Source organism: Magnolia sinica, chromosome 9, assembly GCF_029962835.1.
Source record: "Magnolia sinica isolate HGM2019 chromosome 9, MsV1, whole genome shotgun sequence".
Taxonomy (NCBI): domain Eukaryota; kingdom Viridiplantae; phylum Streptophyta; class Magnoliopsida; order Magnoliales; family Magnoliaceae; genus Magnolia; species Magnolia sinica.
The window spans coordinates 50,479,507-50,507,229 of NC_080581.1; the positions used below are offsets into that span (position 1 = coordinate 50,479,507).

Here is a 27,723-nt window from a genome sequence, read left to right on the forward strand (position 1 = left end):
TGGCTTAGTTGCTAGTTGTGATGGCTTATGCCTACATGAATTGCAGGAACATCTCCTGCATTGCCTTAACTCCTTATGCCAATTCTTGGATGATTGATGTGACTTATTCCTGCTGCAATTATGTAGGTTGGGCTTTTGCAAGATTGAGTGCATGGAATGGTGGGACTTCTTCCTCATGGTTGGCCATGAATGTCTGTGATCTAGTTCGAATGCTGCAAATGCTCGAGAACTACTAACCTCCTAAGACTGAATTCTATTTTTTAAGTTGGGTCTCAACTAGTGTGTCTAGCACGTCCCCAACAGCGTTACCATTTTGTGGAACTAGGATCCCAGGTCAAAGTCGAGGCTGCTTTCTCATGGGTTGCCTCTTTTGAGGACTTTTCACTGTGATTGATTGATGTTGTTTGACCAAAGTCGCCACTATACAATTTCTTCATTTCTATAGTCAACTAGACCCTATAGAAATGTTAGGTTAGGGATTCAAAGATTTGTTGCCCTAAGATGACTCTTTGGTTTTGTGATTAGAGATTCTTAGTAAGAGACTGCAGTTACAAAGAGGAAAGATGTTAGGCACTTACTCTGCCTGTACAGATGTATGGTTTTTTTTACTTCACGGGATCTAATTATTCTTAAGGGTTAGGATTCAGTTCTCATATATGAATGTGTGCAATGCTTGTGACAAAATGTGAAGTAATTGGCAAAAATTTTGTTGGGCAGGTTCCGATTAAATCGGAAAGCCTCATAGCATACTTCTAAGCTAATTTGGTGCAAAGCGTGTTAAGTGATGAGATGAATGTTATGCTATGAAAATGTTATGACTAGATGAAGCTTGATTGAAAATAGTTGGGTGAACAATAATATCGCAAGAATCATATCGAGTGGCTTGTATTGAACTTTGGTGGTGCTCAAAAGGGCTAATATTAGGGCTGGACCTAGGATATGCTCTTTTCCTCACTCTCACACTCCTTGGTAGGGGATGGCTAAGGGGGTTAGGATGCTTCTGGATTGGTGAGGAATGCTTGCTTGTGGATGGATGAAATGTGAAGGGAAGGGGGGTATTTTTACCTCTCTAACTGAGTTTTCTGATAATTCCTACAAAGCTTGAGGTTTAAAAGGGCTTGGATGGCTTGGATTTGAGTTTACCATGTGGCAAAATCTTAGGTGTTGGTTTAGATGACATAAGGCATTACTTTGGCTCAAGAGAGGGGCATCATAGTAATTTCAAAGTTTTGCGCATGCATAAAATAGGCAGTGAGGACAACTGCACGTGAGTGAGCAACTGGCCAAAATATAACCAGTGTCACATGGTGAACGGCACCTTGGGTGCTACTCGTCCTTCACTTTTGCTCTAGCTTGGGAGGGAGGTTTTCCCATACACGTGGACAGCCTTGCTCCTCCGAAGCTACTGTGTTTGTCTTCCGTTTTCTCCGATTTGGGCTTTGGAATAGGCTTGGGCCAAAATGGGTTTTTAGACTTAGCTTGACAAGATGAGTTGTTTGGGTAAGCTATGTGAGCTGATTGAGTGAGTTGACTCAATGGGTTGAATTAAGGGTTAACTCTATAGTTGGGTTTTTCTTAAAGTTTGGGTTCGAGACCAGGTTTAGGATTTTGTCGGGTTATTGCAAGTAGGTTAATTGGGTTTTAAGGATGGTTCCTAAGGTTTTAAGGTTTCTAGGATTTGGATATAGGGTTTAAGGGTTTGAATTCGGGGTTAAAGGTATGGATTAGGGTTTCTATTCAATCAAGTTTATTGTCCCGATGTTGAGTGTGAAATATTGTATATTTTTCCCCTTGCTGTGACTTGGTTTTATGAACATGGATGCGCTTAATTGATTTAATTACGCATGTATTATCTTACAAGGTGATTTTGAGAGATAAGGAGAAAAGGACGCTTAAAGCGACCATTTAATGCTTAAAGAATTACCAAGTAGAGAATTGGATCTATGGAGGTTAACATTGAAGAATTCAAGAGTCCAAGATCCAAGGAAACCAAGCAAGCAAGGAAGAAAAATGAGGATTCAAAGTGCAGAAAATCGAAAGTGAAGAAATTGACCCTTCGATGACATTGATGCCATCAAAGTAAGTGTCGATGACATCGAAGCTACGCTCGATCCCATTTGCAAAAATCATGAATTTCTGATTTTGTTGCTAGACATATTCATACACTTTTTGATGCCATTGAATGAGTGTTCGATTCCATCGAAGCTAAGTTTGATCCCATCGAATGAGGTTTGATGCCATCGAGAAAATCCGCAAAATTGAAAGTTCGTTGCTGGATAGTTTCCTGTCTCACCCAAATTCTTTGATAGGAGCTTGATGCCATCGAAGCTGCGTAAAATCAAGTGGGTTTTGAAGTCAGTGCGAATCAAAGCTAAATAAAGGGATATTTTAGGATCTTATAAACACGAATTAGGATAGAATAAGTAGAGAAAATAGTTGTAGAACTTCCAGGAGTGCTCTCTCTTCTCCAAATCTTTGGTTCTTGTTAGTTTTTATATTTTTATATTTGAGTTTTAGTTCAATCATGTTTATGGTTGGCTAACTTCTTAGGTAGAGATAAGAGGTGAAGCTTGTAGTTCTTCTTAATGTTTAATGTATATTGATTCAAGTTATTTGGTTTATATGTTGAATAATTCATTAATATTTGGTTTGAATGAAGAAGTATTTTCAGTTTACTTTGATCCATTGTCGACTTTGGGCACTTTGGATGCTTAGGAAGGCTGTATTTTCTTACACGTTTTGCAATAGTTTGATCTGTAAAATCCATTGGTCTATCATTGATTCCAGGCATGATAGATGCTTAGAATTTCGTGCGATCAATACGTTGATGCTTTATGAGGGATCCAATTCAATAAAGTTCAATTATGTTTTAATGCATGAATAATAAATTAACTGCTCTATTATTCAGCTAGATAAGATAGAACTTCGATTCCAGTTGTATGATCCAATTGAATTAAGTAAATTAACATTAATGAAGCTATAAGTGGATCCTTGGCACTCTAGTATTCTATCCTTGATAGTTTCTTATACAATTATTCGTTTAAACCAGAATTTAGTGGTTAGATTAGATTCTAGTTCTAGTTCTAATGTATTTCGAAAATCGCACAATAGCAAGTCCCTATGGGTATGACTTCAGTCTTATCAAGTTATTATTACATCGCAGCCCTGCACCTAAGGTGGGGTATTTACAAGTCCACTTGATGTAGATTGTCTATTATGTGGGGCCACACTTTAATGTCGGACATCCATCATGTGAGGCCCACCTTTGATGTAACCGTGCATTATGTGGGTCCACCTTGATGTGGACCATTGATTATGTAGGGTCCCACCTTCAATAGGGGTTTTTCATCAAGTAGGCCCACCTTAAAAAGATTGTAAAGAGAAGAGAAGATGATAAGATGGAAATTAATTAAAAAGTTTAAGGATAAACTTATTTTCAAATTGGCAAAAAATATCCACCTACTTGAGCTGATTAAGCTCTTAAAGAGAAAATAACCACCATATCTCTTATTTTTTAAGAGATTTTTTACTGGTTACTAAAAAAATTAAGTGATAAAATTAGAGCTTTACTAAATAGTTTATTTTTGAAATAAGAGTTTATTTTTTTAAAATAACTAAATCAGTTCTTATTAGTAGATATGCCAAATGGCCCCCGAAAAATTTGAAAAAGAAGATGATCTTATACGAGGGGATTGGGGCCTCTGATCCTTTTATGGAGTTTAAAAAATGTTCACCTCCTTATTTTATTCCCACTTAAAGTCTATTTATTTAAACGACCTAAAAAATAACTAATAAAAGAAAAATAGAGTCTAAAAGAATCTGCAGAGTCCTATCAATAATAAAATCCAAAGAGTCCTTATTGATAAGAAAAGGGCAAATCCTAGTGCAGCGTGCATGTGTGACCGCGTGTGGTTGGAAACCCACAAGGGGCCAGGATTTAGGGGACTAGGGCCGGCCGACTGCCATCCAAACTAGGGCCGCATTCGTGATTTTCGCGGGCTCAGTCTCTCGCGCGCTCCTTTCGTTTCCCCTCCCTCTCTCTCTGTACATGGAAATGAATAAGAAAAAGTCCTCGTTAAGGTTTGAAACGATGAAGCATAACCCAAAGGAGAAGGGAAAAGAAAGGTGTTTAGATCTGGGCAACGGCAGTCAAGTTACTTACATCCCTCGATTTCTTCCCCTGGAGGAATCCTGGAAATGGTTGGATTACCTCGACAATCAAATCCCATGGACCAGGCCCTCCATTCGCGTCTTTGGTCAATCTTGCATCCAGGTTTCTCTTTCTTTTTTCTTGCAATGATTGGAAATATTATAATCTTTCTTCTATTTTCGAATATGCATCGTTTGGAATTTCTTTTTTTTTTTTTTCTCTCCCACCAAGAATCGAACCTTCTTTGATGATTGGGCTTTTGGGTTCTTTTAGTTGTTGTGATTTTTGGTTTGAACTATCTGTGATGAGTTTGTTTCTAGCAAAGCCTGCATTTTGGAGGCACAATTGGATTTGATTGCAATAATTAGTTCAACAAAGCGAAAGAAACCACATTGCAATTGAATTTCTCAGTATTTATTTTGAGGATCTTTTGCTCAAATGTGCTACTATTTTACAGCCGAGTTGGATAGAGGAATGTGACTGCAATTTGAGGGCTACTTCCTCATTGTCAATAATTAGAGGGTAATTACAATCAGTCGTTAACAATATAATATAGTTGAACTAATTATTGTATTTCAGCTCAATAGTGCATCCAAATGCAAATATAAAAATCTATTTATTTAGGGGTCATTTGGCACCTTGAATTTGGATTTTAACTTAAGAATCTAAATCTAGGATTTTCAATCCCTTGGGGCACCTTTGGATACATGGAATCCAAGGCAAAAGAAAGGAAACTAATAATGATCATTATGCAATTATGACTTCCATGAGAACTATTGAAATATGGATTTTAATTTCGAGTTCTTGTTTTGGTAGCAAGTGGAGATCTCATATTCGTGTCACAATACTCACCTAGTGTCTTGTGCCAAGAATCCAAATTATGGAAAATTGTAATGATTTCTTGGTGGAATCCACCCTTTTCGTGCTATCCAAAAACACAAATCATCAGATCAAAGGAAAAACCTTTTCCTTTTCCATTGTTTGGCTTGTAATTGATGGTTTCTAGACATGGCCTCATGTTTCCTTTCTATCCTATCACTTGTGTTTAACACCCTGGATTTTCAATCCTATGGAATCTAGAAAATGTGTTTGGCAACCTAAATATTAAAAAAGGCCACTTTATAGAGTGGAGAGAGCAGTTATGATAGTTGGAGGATTGAAAATGCTCAGATGGTATTTGGGAAAAGAGAGGATTGACTCGCTGCTAGTGTCTCTCTCCTCTCAACAACTCCTCCTCTCCCTCTTTTCTTTGACAAAGAAAATGGCGAAAGTTACTAGACAAAAGACAATAGAGGTCAACGAAGGCGATCAAGGATAGATAACAGTGGACAGAAGACGCGCCTCTCTAGAAGGGAAGGAAAACTGGAAGTTGCACCTCTCAGCTTTCCTAACCCTTTACGTTAAGGGGTTTCCAGAAGGATGGCTTCCTGTCAATTTCTCACACGTGTTTAGGAGGGTATGAGTGGTAATGGAGGTCGTGCTCCCTCGGGATCGTTTCTCTTCGAAGCTGCAAGGTTTCGCTTTCGTTCAGATGGGATCGGATGGACAATTGGCTAGGGCGATTGAGCTACTTCATGGTGAGAATTTTGGTGGTAGGAAGTTACTGGTTCAATGAGCTAGATTTGGCCCTGAACTTTGTAATGGCAAGGGGGGATGAGTGCATCCAACTCGAAACTCGGTAGAAGTGATGGACAACATCGAACATCATGAAAAGGGGGAAATGAAAAAAACAAGATAGTGATGATCACATCCTTGAGGTAAGTAATCCTATTGGGGCCTCATACAGAGACGCGATGGTGGGTGTGGGTCTTGTTCTTTCGGAGGTAGAGGAATTGAGAGTGGAGGAAGATTGCTTATATTTGATGGAGGAAGTTGCAAGAGTTAAGCAGGTTCGAGTGAACCTAAAGGTGATTGGTAAAGCATTTGAATCATTAAGATGGTCCGTAGTCGCGGAAACGATCCCTGGAGCAATTATTCCCCAAATCAAGACATGGCTGGAAGAATGTTGTGGCTGGTTCAGTGATTTTTCAATTAGATTGCTAGGTATTTTTGAGCTGTGGATTTGGATTCTTCTTGAGAGGAACTTGGAAATGCTGATGGCTGCGGGAGGTATGCATGGAGACACATTGATTCGGAAGTTATTATTATTTTTTTTTTTTGCAATTCGGAAGCGAGTCAATATGGTACCTCGTTTAGGGGATTCCTTTGGAATTCTGGTCCCATGATTTCTTTGTTGCTGCTGCTTCCTGCCCGGGGGATGTTATGGTGATTGATCAAACTATGGATGAAGGGGAGGAATTAGGAGTAGCTCGAGTGTGTGAGGAAAAATGCTCTTTTAGGGCTGAAAGACAGTAATTGTGGGGGAGGAGATCTTGTGATTGAAGGTTGAAAGGGAGGTGGAATGGGGGGTTCTGGCTAGGTGGGGTGAATTTTGGAAGAATTAGGAGAGATCTCTTCCTCATGGCAGTAATGATAGAAGGGCTTTAGTAGATGAAGGCGTTCTTGTTCCTTGCTCCAGAGGTGCATTAGCTAGTAAGGAGGATGCTTGTCGTGGTTGAGCAATGGAGATAGGTAGGTGAGGATATCTTCGATGAGGTGAGGGTGATTGATGGACCGTGTGCTGATGGAGCACCGAATGCTTGTTACTCCTCTTCGACCTACTTTTCGAAAGGAGGTTTGGATCCTAATCCTATGCCTCGTATGGAAGGTGGTAGCATGACCGAGGCTCAAGAGTTGGATTGGGACAACCGTCGAGCTGAGATTCAGCTCGAGGGCCTAAGCTTGGTTATAGTCCCACGGGACCGTAAAGGTCGTAACGTAAAGGTAACGTTGGTAATTGTTACACATTATAGGGTTATAAAGGTTGTAACGGCCATTGCGGAAATAATGACCCATAAAGGCCGTTACAGCCCCCGTAATGGCCTGTTACAACATCTGTAAAGGCCATAACAACCTCATAATGGTCCGTTATAGGGTTGATACAAGTTTTTCTGTTGTTTTTTTAATAAAAAAGAGACCATAACAGCTGCTACGACCCTCGTAATGGCCGTTATAGCCTGTATCATAAAGGTAACGGTGGTGGCCGTTACAGCCACTGTTACCGTTACGGAATACCTTGCTTGGATGTGTCTTGTGGTGACACGTTGACAGACTCTTCTTTCCCCTGGGTGGAGGCCAAGACTCATGCGAGTTTCGATTCTTCTTCAACAGGTGGCTTCTCCTCAACCTATGCGGTCATTGCACGAGTTGATCTTTCCCTTCACTTAAAATATGGCACGTGTGACTAATGCGCCTGTGAGATAATTCCTTGAACCCTACTGTTTAATCGGGAGAGCAACTACCCGCTCTTTTGCTTCCAGGAAAGAACTCCAGTAAAAAGACTCAAAGCATCGTGGGAGAAAGCTTTGGAGACTTAGATTAGGTGGTAGGTGATCTCCAGGAGGATGATCTCTCTGATCCCTTTTCTTCTCCGACATCAGAATTGGAAGATTGCTTTTTCTCAAGTGAAGGGGAGGTTATATCGACTAATGCCGGTGGAGAAAGGGATTCTTGTGTCTATCATAAGGGGGCGAGGGTGGTTTCTTCTTCTTTCAAGGATAAAGAGGAAGAAATCGGGATCTTGGTTGTTTCAAATGCTATTGTAGACCTACCAGAAGAAATCAGGGCTATGGACGTTATGAATTATGCTAATGATTTGGAAGATGCTCTCATTGTCACTCCCCTCTACGCATAGAAGATAAGATGATTGCTTCTTCAGACCAGAAGACTCTTGACGTTGGTGAACAGTTGCTACAAGATTTTAGGGGGTTAGGCACAATCTCGACGGAATAATTCCAATGGGCAAAAGATGTTTCAATCCGGGTGGGGGAATGGTTGGGATGTTGCATGCAGTCCTGGATGAAGATGTTTATGAATTCTTCCATTTTGCTTGATAGAGGGCAGCGTAGATCCAGCTTGATATCCAGGGTTTGAAGCAGAAGAAATCTGCGAAAGGCTGGAGGGAGGTTTTGAGCCTCAAATGCTCAATTCACTATGATAACGCAGGGAAAGCAAGTGGAGGAAAGAGGGCTCGTTCAGGAAAGGTAGGTTTCGAATGATCATATTATCTTGGAATGTTAGAGGGTTGGGGTGTAAATCGAAAAGAGCTCAGGTGATTTTTATTTTATTTTGGTTAAAAATCGAATGCAGATGTTATCACCTTACAGGAATCTAAGCTACAGGGAGTGAATCGGGGTGTGATCGACTATATATGGGGGATTAGAAACAAGGACTGTGATGCAAGACAATTAACCACTTGCTCTAAAAGCTCGAACTAATAGAGTGGCGAATCAATCCCTTTATCTCATAGCCTAAGCCCCACATCCCATGGGTTAGACCTTAGCCGAACCCTCTTCGTGGGCCACACATCACATGGGTTCTGCCTCACATAAGCCACTCACCTCGCACGGGTGGGGCTCGCCTCACATGAGCCACCCGCCTCACACAGGCCGCCCACCCCGAGTGTGCCCTTGCATCCTACAAGCCACCCCACTTGAGCTCGGTATGAAAATGCCCCTGCATTAATCACCCCCAGTGAGGAGTCTCGAACACGAGACCTCCTGCTCTGATACCACTTTGATGCAAGACAATTAACCACTTGCTCTAAAAGCTCGAATTGATAGAGTGGCGAATCAATCCCTTTATCTCATAGCCCAGGCCCCACATTCCATGGGTTAGGATCTCGGACGAACCTTCCTCGTGGGCCCCACATCACATGGTAATGTAGGGGCATTTTCACACCGGGCTCGAGTGGGGTCGCCCGTGGGATGCAGGGGCACACCCGGGGTGGGCGGGGCCCATGGGGGCGGTCTCGTGTTCGAGACTCCTCACCGGGGGTGATTAATGTGCATTTCACACCGGGCTCGAGTGGGGTAGCCTGTGGGATATGGAGACACACTCGGGGTGGGCGGCCCGTGTGAGGCGGTACCCATGTGATTTGGGGCCCACGAGGGGGGTTCGGCCGAGGTCCTAACCCATGAGATGTGGGGCTTAGGCTATGAGATAAAGGGATTAAGTCGCCATACTCTAACAGTTTGAGCTTTTAGAGCAAGTGGTTAATTGTCCTGCGTCAAATGGGTTTTGCCTCATATGAGCCACTTGCCTCGCACGGGAGGGGCCCGCCTCAAACAGGCCGCCCAACCCGAGTGTCCTTGCATCCCATAGGCCACCCCACTCGAGTCCGGTGTGAAAATGCCCCTGCATTGGATTGGATTGCTGTTGATGCGAAAGGTACAGCTTTAGGTGTCATTGTTGCCTTTAATACGGATTCTTGGAGAAAGGTAGACTTTGTTTCTGGGGAGTTCTAAATCTTGGTTCTTTTTCGAGAGGTTTCTTCAGGCTTCCAGTGGATTTTTATGTCAGTATATGGGCCCTGCATCTATAGTTTGTGCGATAGTTTCGGTATGAACCGAATAGTGTTAAACAACATTGGTCTGAGCGTTGACATGTTGGCGGGGATTACAATGTGATAAGATTCAGCCATGAGAAATTGTTGGGAAGTCATATCACTCGTAGTACGTTAGGTTTTGCTGATTGGGTGTGTAGTATACTTGGTCAAATGGTCAACAGAATGCAATGTTATCGAGGCTGGAAAAATTATTGGTTGGACAATATTATCTCAACGGTCTCTTCCTAGAATTGTGTTAGATCATCTCCCCATTCTGCTGGATGTGGTGGTGGAAAACTGGGGGCTAAAACCTTTTAGCTTCGAGGTGGCTTGGTTTTAGAGAGATGGTTTTGTGCAAATGGTGTCAATATGATGGAATTCCTTTTCAGTGGAAGGTTATGATAGTTTCAAGATTACTAGGAAGCTTAAACTTCTAAAGGATAAGTTAAAATCTTGGAAAAAGGAGGCTATGGAGAATCAAGATGCATAATTTGAGTGTTAGATGAAATTCACCTCTTAGTGTTGTTGAGGAGGATGGGGGCCTAACTTTGGCTGACAGGGAAAAAAGATTAACTATTCAATAAAATTATGAAAAGCGGGCTATAGAAGAGGAGATTAGGTGGCGCCAAAGATCTAGAGCGATCTTTCTTAAAGAAGGGGACAAGAATACATGGTTTTTTCATAGTATGGCTAGTGCTCAAGCTCAAGGCAACAAAATTTCGAATTTGGTGGTGGATGGAAGGCGGTTGTTGGACAACTTCCAAATCTGTGAAGCAATTGTTCATTTCTACAAAAATTTACTATCGGCTGATGAGTGGGGGAGGCAACGATTAGACAATCTCCAGTTTCAAAATTTCTCATCTGAGGATGCACGGATTCTCAAAGCAGAATTTTCTAAAGAAGTTAAAGTTGCTCTTGATTCTATGTGTGGGGAGAAGTCGCCATGTCTGGATGGATTCCCTATGCTCTTTTTCTATAAATTTTGGCTCCTTCAAAAAGACTCGATGGATTTTATCTCAAAGTTCCATGATTGCGACTGCCTGTCGTCTTAGCTTGGGGCGACATTTATTGTTTTAATCCTAAAATTAGAAGGTGCTGAGTAACTTAAGGATTTTAGACCTATCAATTTGATAAGGGGTTCATATAAAATTTTGGCGAAGGTTTTGGTGACCAAGTTTAGAATTGCGCTTGGGAAGGTGATCTCGCAGAATCAACAGGCTTTTCTCATGGGAAGACAAATTTTAGACAACGCCCTTATAGCCCACAAGTGTGTCGACTCTAGATTCAGGATAAGGAAATCCGACATAGTGCGCAAATCGGATATAGAAAAGGCATATGACCATGTGGATTGGAAATTCCTGGACTATATGTTGGACATATTAGCTGCCCCCCTTCTATTTTGATTAATGGGTCTCCAAATGGTTTCTTTAAAGCATCTAGGGGCTTGAGACAGGGGGATCCTTTATCGCCGTACTTATTTGTGGTGATTGGGGAAGCTTTTAGTGGGGCTGCTCAAGAAGGGTGAGGAAAATGGTTTAATTAGTGGATTCAATGTTGCTAATAACTCTCTCCTTAACCCATCTCCAGTATGCAGATGATACTCTTCTTTTTGGTGGTGCGGACAAGCCATCAATGGACAATCTTCGGAAAATTATCATGTGCTATGAGGCTGTATCGGGTCTGAAGATAAATGCAGCCAAGTCAGAAATGCTAGGAGTTCACATCAACAATGCAAATCTTCTTATGTTTGCTGGTTTGTTTGGTTGCAAGGCAGGAGACTTACCGACAACATATTTGAGTCTTCTGTTATGCACGGGCAAGCGTTCAAAGTTCCTCTGGGATAAGGTCATCAACAAAATAGAGAGAAAATTGTTAAGTTGGAAGACCCGATACCTCTCTTATGGAGGCCATTTAACCCTCTTAAAGTCGGCTTTTGCTAATAAGCCGATTTTCATTTTGTTGCTTTTTAGATGCCCTCAATCAATTCTGTGGTAATTGGAAAAGATGAGAAGAGACTTTTTCTGGAGAGGCAATATTGAGGGGCGGAAGTTTCATCTACTTAAATTGGAAGAGGTTTGTAGGCCAATTTCTGCGGGTGGTGTTGGTGTTAAAGACATGGATAGGATGAACTGAGCTCTTCTTGGCAAATGAATTTGGAGATTCAGAACCGAGATGGGGAGGATGTGGAGAGATCTTATTTAGGGGTGTACACGAACCGAGCTAGCTCGATTAGCTTGCTCGACTCGACTCAAAAAAGCTCGATTCGACTCGGTTCGAAGCTGAGTTCGAGCCGAGTCGAGCTGATTTTTTTAGCTTGAAAATGAGTTCGAGCAGGCCCTTGCTCGACTCAACTCGGATCGAATCCAGTTCGAATAGAACTCGGATCGAACCAGTTTGGTGACTTGGTTACTTTGCCATTGATGTTGCTCACCAACTGTTTGATAAAATGACTCAATGAAATGTGGCTGGTGGTAAGGAAGGTTTGGCTGGTGGCAAGCAAGGTATGTACATTAAACAAATACCTTTTCTCTCTCTTTTTTTTTTTTAAATTATTTTTTTATGTTACTTAGAAGGTGTTTGATAAAACACCCGTAAAACCATTGCCTCTGTTTGTAAAACAGTGGGCTTTTGAAGTTGCAGTTTAGGTGTTTGTGGAAATGCCTCAATGGCGAACTCGGCCCGAGCTGCCGACCGAACCGAGCCGAGCTAGCCAGTCAGGCTCGAGGACTGAGCCGAGCTGAGTTCGAGCTGAGGTCGGTCAGTGTTCAAGCTGAGGCCAGCTCGACTCGGTTTGACTCGATGTACACTAGGGCTGTACACGAGTCAAGATAGCTCGAAAAACTCGCTCGACTCGGCTCGACTCAGCTCGGATTGACTCGGCTTGAAAGGCCGACTCAAGGCGAGTCAAGCCTGTTTACTAAAGCTCGAGTTGAGTTCAAGCCAAGTTCGACCATGGTGTATTTCAACTCGACTCGACTCGAACTCAACTCGACTTGAAGCTCGAACTTGACTCGGCTCGAGTAATATATTTTAATAATATATATTGTATATATTATTTTAATATTATATATATATATATATATATTTAAGTTAAAAAAAAGAAGTTAAAACTTAAAAGTTTTTACTAAAAAACCCTACCCGACCAAGTTATCCTGTATCAGTATCGGTTGACGTAACGGTGACCTCCAAAACCAATACGGATATGGGGGCGTAACGGCTCATAACGGGACAATTTTTTTTTGCCAAAAAAATATGAAAAAATATGGATTAAATCCGGAATATTCTAAGCATTCCAAATATGCATTCATTTATAAATTAGAACATGTTTATGGTGGTGTAACGGTCCACTCTTTGGTGAGAAGTTGCATCGGACCATCTGATGAATTTATGAACCAGATTACTTGAATTTGACTACAAAATTCATATATTTAATTTTCTAACTATTTACTATCAATGATAGATATATTAGAATGAATGTAATATGAAAATATCTTACATTAGGTGTTTGCAATTATTTTTGAGGAATTTCTCGAACATACCTGTGCACGTGACTGTGATTCCTGTCTATAACCTGTCATCCTCAAGTCAAGAATATTAAAAAAAAATAATTAGTAGTGTCTAATATACTCCCCTACAACTTGATTAAGGATTACTTGATTGGTTGTTAGGGGAGCTATTTTAAATACAAGTTCGGCAGTGTCAAGTGTGTGTAGGGCTTCTTGCAATAATACTGCTGTGAGCTGTCTGCTGCAAATACTTACCTTAATACAAATATATACTCACAATCACAAGTCACCACCAAAATGAAAATCTGCTTTTTTGTGGTTGCTCGACCTCCACATCATCATTATCGTCACCATCAGGCTGAGGCTGTCCAATAGGTGTAGGTGCTGCATATCCATAATATCCAGTGCCAAAAGGAAATACTAGATCAACGAAACCAGAGGATGACTGATCCTGACTAGGCAACGACTCTGACCCCGAGTAAGGATATCCACTAGTGCCCGTCGAATAGCCATACTAGTGCCCATACTCAGGCTGTTGAGAATCTTGAGATTGAGAGTGCGTTTGCTGTGATGAGTAACTTGGATTTGGATCTGGATATCTATAATCATATGGATATTGATCGGGAGGGCTACTCCAATATGAATGTGATGGAACAGGCTCAGTATAACCATCATAATCATAATCCAATTGACCATAAGAATATCTATCATAATAACCAAGACCATGAGCCTGCTGATGTTCCGGACCTCCCGGACCCGGTGCACCACTAGATGTACCCTCCTTCTACTGGCTGTATCGTGACTCGGTACACTCATAAGTCCGACCTCGTGTACCACCTCGTCGATGTTCATTGGCATTGTTATCTCTAGACGGCTGTATAGGGCGCTGAGCAACACCAGAAGTGCCAGCACCAGGGGCAGGGGGGTCATCGTCACCATCATCCGACACGGTCACGCTACCACTGCTCGTACTCTTTTGTTGATCTTGAGCCAACCCGTACTTGGCATAAACGCTACTCCTCTTACTGGGTCCAACACATCTGCACGACTCTCTTGTTGCGCTCTACGTATTTCTGGGTCATCAATTTTCAATTCTTCACTATCCTCTTCAATTAGCTTTTCCCTTATTTCCAACCAAGGTAGAAGCGGGTCATCCTCATCATAAATATGTCCAAGTTTATTGGACAGTAGTCTCCATCATCGACAGCTGTAATGCTCCTATGATGTTGCCGCATTCTTAGTTTTATATTATAGTGCATGAAGACAAGTCTATCTAATGTTCTAGTCTGCAATCTATTTCTATTCTTTGAATGAATAAGCGCAAAACAACTCCAATTCCTTTCGCAGCTAGATGAAGATGTTGTCTGGCTTAAAACTTTTACTATAATTTTTTGGAGAGCTTTCGTACTCTCTCCGAAATTAATCCACCATTCGGCCGGTTGCAACCTAGATACTGCATGTTGTGCAAAGCATCTCCAAAGCTACCAAGGCGATTTCCAAATGTATCTAATTCATTCAACGCCTTTATTTGCATATCTAAGTCAGGCTCTAATCTCTTTATCACATTTTTTAGCCCGACACGAACTTCATCTTCCTCAACAAATGATTGGGCATATCTATAATTAGGATTTAGATAGTAACCTGCTGCATGAAGATCATGATGGAGTTGTCTTGTCCTTTTCCTATCGATCATCTTCCAATAAGACTCCCAGCTTCTACAATCACGTTGAATTGCCAACTTTGCCTTATCCATGGCAACGTATAGGAAGCCCATGGTAGGTGTTTCGTTGGTTTCAACAAGACGGAGTACCCTCATTAGTGGCTCCATCACCTTTAGGATCGACTTGACCTTCTTTCAATATTTGTTGTCCCGTATGGTGTTCGCAACTTCAACCGGTGTCCCTGATGTTTTCTTCCCATGTTTTGTGTTGAGCCATTCTTGGGAAGCGAACATCTCACTCAACTCTCCCCTATGCTGGAATAAACTCTCTAATGCTATAAAGTTTGCTGCGAATCTAGTCGCCGCAGGCCTTAACAACTCTCATCCTTTCGTAAACTTTCTCATTATTGCCTTTTTGAGGATTTTCAGTCCTAGATTTGAAATCCTCCCAAAATCCAGAGAACAATCAACAAAAAATCTTGGGATTTGGATTTCTAATCCACAACTCCCCAAAATCCAAGCCGTTGAATGATCTCTTAGTGTTTGACTATGCAACAGGTTTCTGATGCATTGGGGGTGTTGTTTGTTTTTACTTATCTTCGATTCATTAATAACTGAGCTATAATTTTTTGTAATTTCACATTTAAATTATCCTTTTGTATTTTAGTTGATGTACTATGTTCTTGATTTGAAATCATAAGCATTTGACATGTGGATTGTCACGCCCCAAACTCAGGAATCGGGCTCACAAAATTCCCAGCCGCCAAATCCGGTGCTGACAACTTCCGTAATACCCCATTCTCAGCTCCCAACTCTCATACGCCAGGTTCTGATCCTAGGATCTTACAAGGAGGAATTTTAGGGTTTTTTTTTTGGTAAAGGAGCATAACCTCAAGTGTACCCAACTCACAAAACATCATCACCACATATCCACTAATATAATATTTGAGTACAATGTTGGAAAGGAAATATAAGATATAACAAAACTCCAAAAGATCAGGCACATGCTCCTGCCTCAATGCTGCTACGATGTAGCATAACCTACACGTAATGAACGTGCATAAGCTCACTACGAAGCTTAAAGAGTGCGTGCGTGTGCGCGCAATGCATATGCCAAGCATACAAATGTCAGAGTAAGCGAAAATGATGGAGGGCTAAACTGGCAAATCCATAAATGATGTTAGCCATACCAAGGCTATGCAATGCAAGGCTTATGTGGCTGAATGTCATATGCTAGAGATGTAACGCAAACATGCTGATTCTCAACTAGTCCACGTATCAGAATAGCTTGTCGCTGGAAACATCACCGGGGTCTAGAATACTCCAACATTGGCTGCCGCCCATGATGCACACGACCAAGTGAGTGGAAAAGACCTTTATTATCCGCCCTGTCAGTGGTATGCCAATACCTACTCGGCTCGTCGATAGCGGACCAATTTATGAGTTTGTCAGACTCAACCTAGCTTACAAACCCCTACCCTCGGGCGGGTAAGGTCACACCCCTTTTCAACCAACTACGACACAGTGGGAGACGCGGCCTACTGGTATTGGCCACTCGGCCGCTCATATTATCTACTCGGTCTCGACGTTGAAGCATCCTGCTGGTACCACAAGGGTTTAGGGACTTTCACCTATGGACATCTTAAGCACCCAAGTGCTAGAACAAATATTTCTAGTATCGAATCCGGCCATCCACGATATGCCCGTGGAGGCCACAACCTTAATGTCGCTAGTGTGTAAAATTGATCGTGACATACATATGCAAAACGTATGAGTCATACTATCTAAGTCATGCACCAAACCTGTGCGCACCGTGTGATCATGTGGGGCAACCCTATATCATATGGGGTCCCCTAAGTATCTCAAGCTAAAAGGCATATGCTATGATCAGTTCTCATCCACAACATGCATACAAATGATGCGTATGGGCATATAAATGGGCATGATATCAATTATAGTAGACATGTTATCAGTGTGTTCTATCAGGTTAAATATACCAACATGTTATCAAACAAATCATGAGATAATTGGCCTTCATGGGCATATCATATATATAGAAAGTGGGAACCGAATGGTAGACCCCACTAGAAATATAGACGTCTATGTGGTATGGCCCACGTTAGACTAACATCGGCTCCTCATGTAGCACATAAGGCATGGGTAAAATACATACACCAAGGTGGGGTCCACTGAGAGTGATCTAGATGGACACCCACATGTACAACATGTCCCGTTAGGCTACCAATCAATTTAGGTACATGGCCCACTGATGATATCCTAAAACAATAAGATTATCAGCTGCATCTCTATAATTACTTTATTAGGATGATCTGCATCGCCTGGACATTTCTAACATAAATCGACGGTTAATTGGTTATAGATCGATGGTTATTCAATAGGATGTGATCCTATGCTTATGGCCATATGAGTCTTGGGATTTCATCGTTTCAGCCGAGGTATTTGCCTCAATAGATTTAATATAACCATAGTGTTAACATTACATACACCCACTAATTTGCGATTTAAATCGATTTAATTTCAAACCTTTACAAGTATATTATGCATATCACTTTAGGATTATAGGGATTTTAAATCCAGGATGCCAAACATAACCAAAATCTAATGGATCCGGAATCCAGTGATTTCCAAGTCCAAGGAATCCCAAAACCAGGAATTCCCATGTCCAAGGGATCCCAAGTCCAAGAGGTTTTTACCCTCATAGTTCCTTGTGGTGCGGCCCACCTAAGATTTGTATTGGCCTAAACTTTGGGCCCCTGGCCCAACATAATTTGAAGAAAATGATGAACAACATAAATGGCACATAAACATAAGGTGGGTCCCATGAGTGGGAACCCACCCCCAACTGCCCATGCAAGAAGCGTCGGCAATGTTGGGGCTTACCAGCCTCCTATTCTTCACACTGTGGTCTACCTGGGATATGGATCGGCTTGGAACTTGGGCTCAATGGCCAAAATGGTCTGATGCAGTGTATTGACGGAGTGGATGGGACACATACATCAACGTGCGTCCCACGAGTGGGGACGCCATTCCTCTAGGTGGAACTGTTGCTAGGCAGCAGCGTCAAGTGACGCTGCTTGCATCCAACAACCATGGTTGCTGCCCTTCCCTCTTTCTCAGTTGTGTTTAGGGGTGGTGGGGTCCACCTTGACAAATCTACTCCATCCATTAAACTGTTTTACACATGGTGGGCCAAGGAGCTTTGCATCAATTTGATCTTTGCATTTTTCTTCCATCCAGATCTAAATGACCTGATCAACATGTTGAATGGCAATTAAATATCACGGCGGGCCACACAAGGTGGTCCACGTTGTCATGGCGTGCGGGGCATGCTGTCTCACAACGTGGCTCACTTGTGGGCCTCACAATGGTCCACAATCATCAAAGAAAAGAAAGAGAAAGGAAAGAAGGGAGAGATCGAACCATTGGATGGGCCTCAGCTGCTATGGGGCCATCCACACACAACAATCACATACACCAAGTGGGTCCCACCCTTGTGGGTCCCACCCTTGTGGGTCCATGAAAGATGAAAGAAAGTAAAGAAAAGGGAAAGTTTGTCCTCCCTTGCACTCACAATGATGGATGGACGGTCAGATTGGGCCGGATCGTCGATCGGACGACTTGGATGGTGAAGCTCCTCTCTTAAACTCCTTTAACCTTCCCTCAAGCGCCAATCTCTCTTAATCCCTCTCTTAAAACACTTCTCTCTCTCAAGTACTCTCTCTTCTCTCTAATAATTTATTTCCTTCTCTCTCTCTAATTTATTTTCTCTCTCTAATTTCTTCTCTCTTCTTTTCACTCTCGTTTGCTAGGAAACTTTGGAGAAATGAGAGGGGTTTGAGAGCTTTTGTGGTAGAACTTTTTGGATAGATAAGGAATTATGAAAAGGGAGGGGTAAAATGGGGAGAAAAAGAAGGAAAAAATAATGGCTAAGCATGGGTTGCATGAGCAAGGCATGGGCTTGTTTGACTAATGGGGGGAGAGTGACAGGAGTGATGGATGGGTTAATTGATGGCTTGATTGATGGATTGATTGATTTGACAACATTGAGATTTATGCAAGTGAGGCCCGCGCTACGCGTATGTTGCGCAGTCCACCTCGGATTTTGCCCAAAACTACAACTTCTAATATAGGGATCACAATGGGGCATGCCGCGTGACATTGGAATTGTAGCGCCTGCGCGGTCGCTAAGGTACAAGTCTTGGGGTGTTGCGATAATAAAATAGGGTCGCGATCAAAACTCGCTGACTTGATCCGCCTGGAATGTGCCGGCACTGAAAACAAAGCGTATGATCGGTGTCACAAGGTTATCGGTCTTACATGGATGAGATCCAAACAGTTCATCTGGTGTGCTTATGGTGGAGTGCCTTTGTTAAAGAAAAAAAAAAATCAAATCACCTTATATGCCTGATTATGTAGCTTTTTCCTGTGATCTGTTAGCCATAACTTATTTGTTGAATCAATGCATCATAGTGGAAGCAACAAAAGCACTGATTGTAGCATTGAAACCTCACAAATCCCTCAGAAAATCTGAAAATAAGGTGAAAATTTGAATAGTTTAATAAATGCAAGAAACCTTCTCTCCCTGTTCATCAAACCCTTCGTCGGCTGATCCATGCTAGAGGGTAATGAACCAATTGTAATATTGTTCTTGGAGCACTTCCTCATTATGAATTCTAGGAAACATTATTTAGCTCAACATTCACAACCCAAATTGCTTGTGCGTCCATATGCAACCTGAAGGAATTTGCGGTCATACAACTCAAGCAACACTTTATAATAAATGGAAAAAGGGTAGGATGCTAGTCTTATTTGTGGGTTTAGGGTAGAGAGGATGAGCCCCTCAATCTCCCATCTTTAGTTTGTTGATGACACCATACTCTTTTGCGATGCATATGCAACCATGGTGGACAATTTGAGAATGCTAGTAAGATGCTTTTTGCTGGTGTAGGATTTGAAAGTCAACGTTGCTAAGGGCGAGATGATTGGTGTTTAGATGTCTACGGAAGAAGTTGAGTGGATGGCAAGGATCTTTGGATGTAGCGTGGAAACCTTCCCTTCCACTTATCTCGGTCTTCCTCTATACATAAGTAAACAGGCAAAGCATCTGTGGGACGAAGTGGTGTAAAGGAAATGATCAAGATGTCGGTATTTGTGTTTTCATGGCCGACTGACTCTTATCAAACCAGCGTTATGAAACATGCCATTGTACTTCATGTCCTTGTTCAGATATTCGAAATCCATTTTGGTTAGATTGAAAAGGTTGAGGCATGATTTCTTGTGGCAAGGAACGAAAGAAAAGAAAAACTTTCTTCTCCTGGTTTGGGAAGAGGTGTTTATGTCATATGAGGGAAGGGGGGCTGGTATAGGAGACTTGGAGAAAGTGAATCTTCTACTATTCGGTAAATGACTGTGGAGATTTGGGTCAGAAGAAAATTCTTTGTGAAAAGAGACCATTGCAAACAAGTATGGGTGTTAAGAAGGAGGCTGGTGGATGAGGGGCTCTTCATCATACAGGGTGTCATGGATAAGGGGGTCTCAAGTTTGAAGTCCAAGTTTAAAGATGAGGTTGGGTTTTCCCTTGGTAACGGGGAGAAGATTTGATTCTGAGAGGATGTGTGAGTAGGGGAGACTCCACTTCAGATTGCGTTTCCAAGATCAGCGTGCCTTTTTTTTTTTTTTTTTTCTCCGGAAAGCAATATTCTGGTATCTACTCCGCCATAGGAACTTGCTTGACATGGAAATGGGGGAGTTTGTGACACTTTAGGGATGCCTCTAATGTTGCTCTTCGTCGATGGGAGAACAGGATAGAATAATATGGATTAAGGACAAGTTGGGTCACTTCTCAGTCTGCTCCTATAATTTGCTTTCGTCTCTGTTGGGGGGCCCTCGAAAGTAGCTACCGTTGATTGGTTAGTTGGGAGAAAGAGGGTATTGACTATGAACAATATTTAAAAAAGGTCAAATGGTGATCTCCAACGTGTGTGGGCGGTGTATTGCCATTGTTGAATCAATTGATCACCTTTTTTTTACACTGCCTGCTCGCTCGAAAGGTGGATTAGCTTCCTTAGGATGTTCAAAATGTTGGGGGTGATGTTGGAATCCATAGGTGATCTTCTTTTGGCTTGGCATAATGTTGGGCTTGGGAACAAGAAAGGGTTGTTTGGAGAATGGTTTTGATGGCTGTCGTTTGGTCACTTCGGGGGAAAAGGAACGGAAGATGTTTTTGAAATGTGAGTAGCTTGCTTATGAGGTCTTTAGTAGGGCTAAGCTCTATGCAGTGGAACGAGCCTCATGTATAAAAGCTCCAGAGGATTGTAATTTTTCTTTCTTTTTTGGTTTATATTCTTTTGTGCCTTCTCGGTGCTTTTCTTTAATAAATTACTGTTGCCTTTGAAGAAAAAAAGAAAAGAAAAAAAAACACTTTGTGATATGTTGATCTGGCATTTATGACACAGTTAAGGAGTTTCTAGCTGAACAACTCAACCAACACTAATTGCTTTATTGATCAAGATAGACATTGTATTTTTCAGAAAATAAATTGTGTGAGTTCTTATGCATGAAATCGATGTTATGCTTGTAGTTTGCCCCAAACATCCATAATGATCCTTGATATCTAATAACGTCATCTCTTTTGCAGCCTAGAGACACATGCTATATTGCCAGCGAGGGGTTGCCAGAGCTCAAATACAGTGGATATCAGCCACATGCTTATTCTTGGGATGAGTTCCCCCTACTTAAAGTCATCTTGGCAGCTGTAAGGACACTTATTTGCAAATTGTATTTGTTTTAGTTGTAATAGTGATATCATAAATTATACTATAATGTTTTTAGTGTCAAGCTACGGTTAACATAGCAGATAATCAAGTTTCACTCTCTTTCTTGTGGATTGACCAGATGCACATAACCATTGCTGTTCACCTGTATCATGACCAGTGTTCGAAATATCGATACTATCAGCCGATATTATCGATATCGCACCACTGCGAGACGATACACCCCCGATAACCACCGGAAGATGCCAAAAAATTCAAAATCCCAATATCGGCCGATATATCGTCGATATCGCATGATATATCGACGGTATGGCGAGATTTTCTCTCCATTATCGTCGGAGACAAATGCACGGACAAAAAATCGGATTCGGCTTGTGGATAATAAAAAAAAATTGAATTAGAAAAAAAAAAAGAAAAAAAAAAAGAAATCGGAGCGTACCTGGCTGGAGGTGGGCCACTCGACTAAGTAGGATTTTCTGCAAATTTTCTTCAACTTCCCCCTTTCTTGGAGATTCCGGCGAGGAATCAGGTCGTGGTCGACATTTCTGGGTCACAGGAGAGAAATCTATCGACGTCCGAAGAAATCCAAGCGAAATCCTCTCCGAAATGTCGAGAAATCATCGTGAGATCTGAAATTTCCTGGATTTGGGCGAGATTTTAGGGTTTCGGCCTTCCGGAACCCTCTCTGCGTCGAAAAACAAGAGCGTCCGAGCCCTCTTTAAGTGATTTTGGGTTGGGTGGTGTACCGCACACCACCGAGTGTTGACGTCATCAAGTGTTGTGGGTCCCATCATAAGGCATGCATTATATCCAAACCGTTCTTCCATTTGGCGAGCTCGTCGTAAGGCTTGAGCCGAAAAATAAGACAGATCTAGAGAACAAGTGGACCACACTGCAAACAACAGACAATAGTGGGAGATTGAACGTCTACCATTGAAACCCTTTTGAGGTCAGAGAAGTTTTGGATAAATATGATATTTATTTTTCCTCTTCATCCAAGTCTGTGTGACCTCGTGAACAGATTGGATGGAAAATAAAAGTCATGGTGGGCCCTACGAATGTTTTAACAGTGAGAATCACTGTCCCACTACTATTTGTGGTGTGGTCCACTTGAGCTTTGGATATTAATTATTTTTTGGCTCATGATCTAAAATAATCTCTCCAAATGGTTGAACGGTATGGATATAATGAATATATTATTGTGGGGCCATATAACATTAAATCTGGTCCAAAAGGAAGCAGATTGGCTGGTGTACCACACGAGGACGCGGATTGCGTACTACCCCCGCCCGTCCCTAGCTCCGAACGGACAGGTCTGTGGTCAGGCCCACCGTGATGTATCTGTACATCCAAACCGTCAATCCCTTTTCTCATATTATTTTAAGGTATGAGTACGAAAATGAGGCATATCCAACGCTCAAGTGGACCACACCAAATAATAAGCTTGGTTGCATTAAAATGCACTAAGCATTAAATGTCAGTGGGATTAAATGCAAGAGTCATTTTGTAGGGCCCACCATAATGCTTATTTTCCATCCAATCGGTTCATAAAGTCACAAAGACATGAATTAAGAGGAAAAACAAATTTTATATTGATCCAAAACTTCCGTGAACCCCTAAAGGTTTTCAATGGCAGACGTTTAATCCCCCCATTACTTTTTTCAGTGTGGTCCACTTGATCGTTAGATCTGTCTTATTTTTCGTCTCAAGTGGACTATACTCAAGGAAACAATGGTGGTTGAACACAGTACCATTAAAAACTTTTTAGGGTGCACCTTGATTTTCCCTATATTTTATTAGGCACTTAATTTATTGATAACTTCACATAAGTTTGAATGAAGAGAAAAAACAATTATCAGCTTGATCTAACCTTTTGTGGCCCACTAATGGTCAATCATCATTGTTTCCTATGGTATGGTCCACTTGATTATTGGATCTGCTTCATTTTTTTTGAATAATGTCCTAAAATGATATGAAAAAACAGATGGATGGGTTGGATACTGAATATAGTTGTCATAGTTCAATCGCACAGCGCATATCTTAGTACAATATACAAAGGAAACCTATTATGTCTATTTCTTTTTGAGATTTTATGATTTAAAAGTGTGTATTAGGGATTTAGGGTCTTTTTAAATAATCCCTGAAGTTTCATTGAAAAAATTAACAATTATCTTAATGTTTCCCCATGTTTCCCAAAAGTGCGATAAATTATGCGATACAAACGATATATCCCATGCGATAACCGATACGTATCTGTATCCCAAGGGTGCGATACATTGTGCGATACCGATATTTCGAACACTGATCATGACAGCCATTATAATCATCATAATTGTCATTATCACCACCACTATGACATGAATTGTACCACAACATTATCATCAATGTCACTATCCCTATGCCTTGGATTATTTTTGCCAATACTCACACTAACGCATTCATACCATACAGGTTCATGAAGCTCTTCCTGGAAGTAGTTTTAATAGCTTGCTCTTGAACAGATACAAGAGTGGCTCTGACTATGTGGCTTGGCATTCTGACGCTGAGAAATTTTATGGACGAACTCCAGATATTGCTTCAGTCTCCTTTGGCTGTGAGAGGGAATTCTTGTTGAGGAAGAAGCCCAGCAGACTGCCCCAAGGTGCAATGCTAATGTACATCAATATCTTCAAGTAGTACTAAACACCCAACTAGACAACAAAGGCTCATTTGGATGAGTTACAATGTGCCAGTGGTTCCGTCTTTTTGACAAAACAGATACCGGTTCATACCACTAAGGATTTGGGGCAGCAAAAGGAGTAAAATTACATGGGCTTCCTTTTTCCATTTTGCAACCCAGGTCCCCAACTCGCGATTTGGGCAGGATGCATTTTTTTCCCTGCTAAAATGCTGATGAATCTTAGGACCACCTAGCCTGCCCTAAAATAGCTCAAAATTGACATGGACACCACAACTGTCTTTCATGGATCTGGTTATGAAAATTAGATCCGTCAACATGTCTGTACACATTTTATATCAAGGTTGGAAAAATCAGGAAACATACTCAAATGTGTTCCACCTATAGATCTTGACGTGCGTTGTTATCATGGTCAATTAGGCGAGTCATGTTTTCCTAATTAAATCATTTTGTTATTTATTGCAAAATATATATGGAACATGAAAAGTTATTTCCTTATCATAGAATAATTCATATTTAGTATTTACATGTCATTCAAGCTTTATTAGAATAAATTAGACAAACAATAGAAGATCAAAATCATAAAGAGTAGAGCAACTTACATGTGATGACATGTGTCAAGATCAGGATGTTTCCTATTTTAAAAACTAGTTGATCATCATCATCATAGCCTTCTTACAATTGTCCTGTGTTGGTTAAAAATTAGTTGATGGCATTCAAAAAGTGGGGGGGGCACCTTTGCTACAAAATATCAGAGAGAGAGAGAGAGAGAGAGAGAGAGAGAGAGGGCACCACACCCTCATCCTTATCCAACTAATTGGAATAATGTTGTTCCACCATTCCACTCTACCAAAGATCATATCCTCGGTTAAACAATAGGTCATCAAGTCTTTTCTTCCTACCTTCAATCCACCTTTCCCTTTGCCCTTTTGAGCTTTTTACTTGAACCAAGTCTCTCCAAACCATTGCACTCTTGGTCTTCGTTGCACATGGCCAAACCATCTAAGTCTACTTTCCCTCATCTTGTTACTTATTGTTGCACTCTTTAAGTTCCCTCAAATGCATTCATTTCTAATTCTATCTTTCCTAATCTAGCCACTTATCCACCTTAACATACTTATTTCAGCTAAGCTCGTCCTATGAACATGTTTCTTGCCCAACATTATGTACCATAAACCATGGTTGGTCTTATAGCAATCATATACAATCTCCCCTTCAGTTTGATTGGTATGTGGCATTCACATAAAACTTCAAGGCATATCTCCACTTCATCCAACTAACTCTAATGCTATGCTAACAACCTTCTTAATCTCTCTGCTCTCATGATTTTATTATTATTATTATTTACTTTCTTCTTCTTCTTCTTCTTCTTTTTTTTTTTAATTATTATTATTATTATTATTATTATTATTTTAAATTTTAAAGATTGAAATATGACATTTAATAGGAAAAAAGTTAAAGAACAAACAAGCCAAGCTGAAAAACATATACTACTATTATGGGTAAAATTGGACTAACCAGGATAACTAGAATCGGAAAGAACACAAAGGCGCCAGTAAAGGAGGTTGGATAAGAGCTCGACCCGACGACTGAGCACGACCTCCACGAACAACTCGAGCATCAACCAGCAGCAGTAGGCTTGGCTCTAGTCGACGTCTTGCTATCGTGACTAGTGAACGACCATAAATACCGACCCTGCTTGACTCGAAGATAGGCTCTGAACACGATCGATAGTTCAGCTCGGTCTGAAGGTCCTTGGCCAATCCGACTAGGAGGTTGGCCTCGGCCATCTATCACGAACTCCTCGGAAACCGACCACCAGGAGATCTCCTTCAAATCCGAAGAAGATCAATTCCCCGAGATCTTCGTCGAGAATCATGCCGAGGATAACGCCTTAGATTCTGAGGACATCCCTTGAATGATACGTAACTGCATGGTAAATTCATTGCCATGTACGTAACTAACACCATATGACTATATATAAGAACCACACTTATGGTGAAAGGTATGCACAAAAACCCTAGTTCTACTAGACCGAGATTGCCTGTTCTAACTTTGGCATCGGAGGGTCCCCTGCCTTAGCCAGGGTCTCCATTGTTGTTTGCTTTTGCAGGTGCATAATGATCTAGTGAGGATGTCCAGATTTCTACATTAACAGTTGGCGCCGTCTATGGGAAGCGACAGTGAAGCCATTCCTGTCTCACCTGTCATCCCTAGTTGTTTTATAATGGAGAAAGGAAGAAGGAAGGCCTTGACTACTATTGCAGCAATTACTCCCACATCGGTCGAGCATTCTGCGGACCTTCAAGAGCCACCCTCGTAACACTAGGCTGATTTTGCTCTTGCAGAACTTGCACACAGGTCCCGTAGCAGGGGGGCCGAATTGTCTCTCCGGAAAACCAAGTCGAAGCCTTAACTGGCAACATGAATCGTATAATGCAGATACTGGAGAAACAAAATCCACCTCCCAACCATGGAGTGGAAGCAGACGTATCTACCGAGCAATCTCGACCTCCACAGGCTCCCCATGACTCGCATGGAGCCAAGCAACAACTGGGGCAGCATAGCCAGGTGCCCACCCACACCGTGGGAACTACTGCGCTCACGGACTCCAACTTGTGTCACATACTGGAGAAGAGAAGGCACGGGAATGACCCCGAGGTGATGACGGAAAATGAGGTCCCTTGGGAGGCCGAACTCAGAGAGATACGGGGTCAGATTGTTGACATCTGTCAAGCATACCAGCTCGGGTCCCGACCTCGGTTGAGGCTATGTTGGAGGAAATAGAGCCACCATTCACCGATGACATTATGGCATCTCTACTCCCGCTGAGATTCCTGATGCCGCAAATCACTCCTTACTCTGGAATCGGAGATCCAGTCGAGCATCTGGAGTCCTTCAAGGCGTGGATGGAACTGCATGGTGCCACTAGTTCAGAGATGTGCCGAGCATTCTCATTGACCTTGTCAAGGGCGGCACGAAAGTGGTATAGGCAGTTGAAGCCGGGGTCTATTAGTTCCTTCACGCAACTCAGCAAGGCCTTTATCACCCAGTTCATTGGCGGAAAAGATAGAAGGAAACCAACGACTCATCTCCTCACTATTACCTAAAGAGAAGACGAGTTGCTGAAAGACTATATCATCCGCTTCAACGCGGAAGTAGTATAGGTGGATGGCTATTTGGAGCAGATAGCTTCGGCCGCCATGATATCTTGTTTGAGGGAGGGCATATTTCTCTTCTCCATTGGTAAGAACCCTTAGACTACATTATCTGATCTCCGTAGCCGAGCACAAAAATACTCCAACATGGAAGAGCTCTTCAGCTCACGAAAGGCTACTCGGAGTGCGGGAAGCTCGGCTAAGGACTGGAAGCGCAAAGAGGAGCAACCGCCACTCATTGTTAGCAATAAGAAGAGGAGATGACGACTTGGGCAGAAGTCAGCGCTCGAATCGACGATCGGAGAGCAAGTTCCGTTCCTACACTCCTCTGAACGTGACTCTCGAGCAGGTCC

General features: G+C 41.8%; 1 protein-coding gene across 1 annotated transcript in view; it reads left to right on the top strand.

The window, feature by feature from the left end:
* Positions 1-3,851: 3,851 nt before the first annotated feature.
* Positions 3,852-27,723, top strand: part of LOC131255427 (DNA oxidative demethylase ALKBH2) — a 57,466-nt gene continuing 33,594 nt past the window's right edge. Inside the window, exons 1-3 of the mRNA XM_058256130.1 lie at positions 3,852-4,273; positions 21,400-21,516; positions 23,987-24,176. Of these exons, the coding sequence (XP_058112113.1) occupies positions 4,049-4,273; positions 21,400-21,516; positions 23,987-24,176 (532 nt within the window). The 5' untranslated portion in view covers positions 3,852-4,048. The remainder of the gene's footprint in view (positions 4,274-21,399; positions 21,517-23,986; positions 24,177-27,723) is intronic.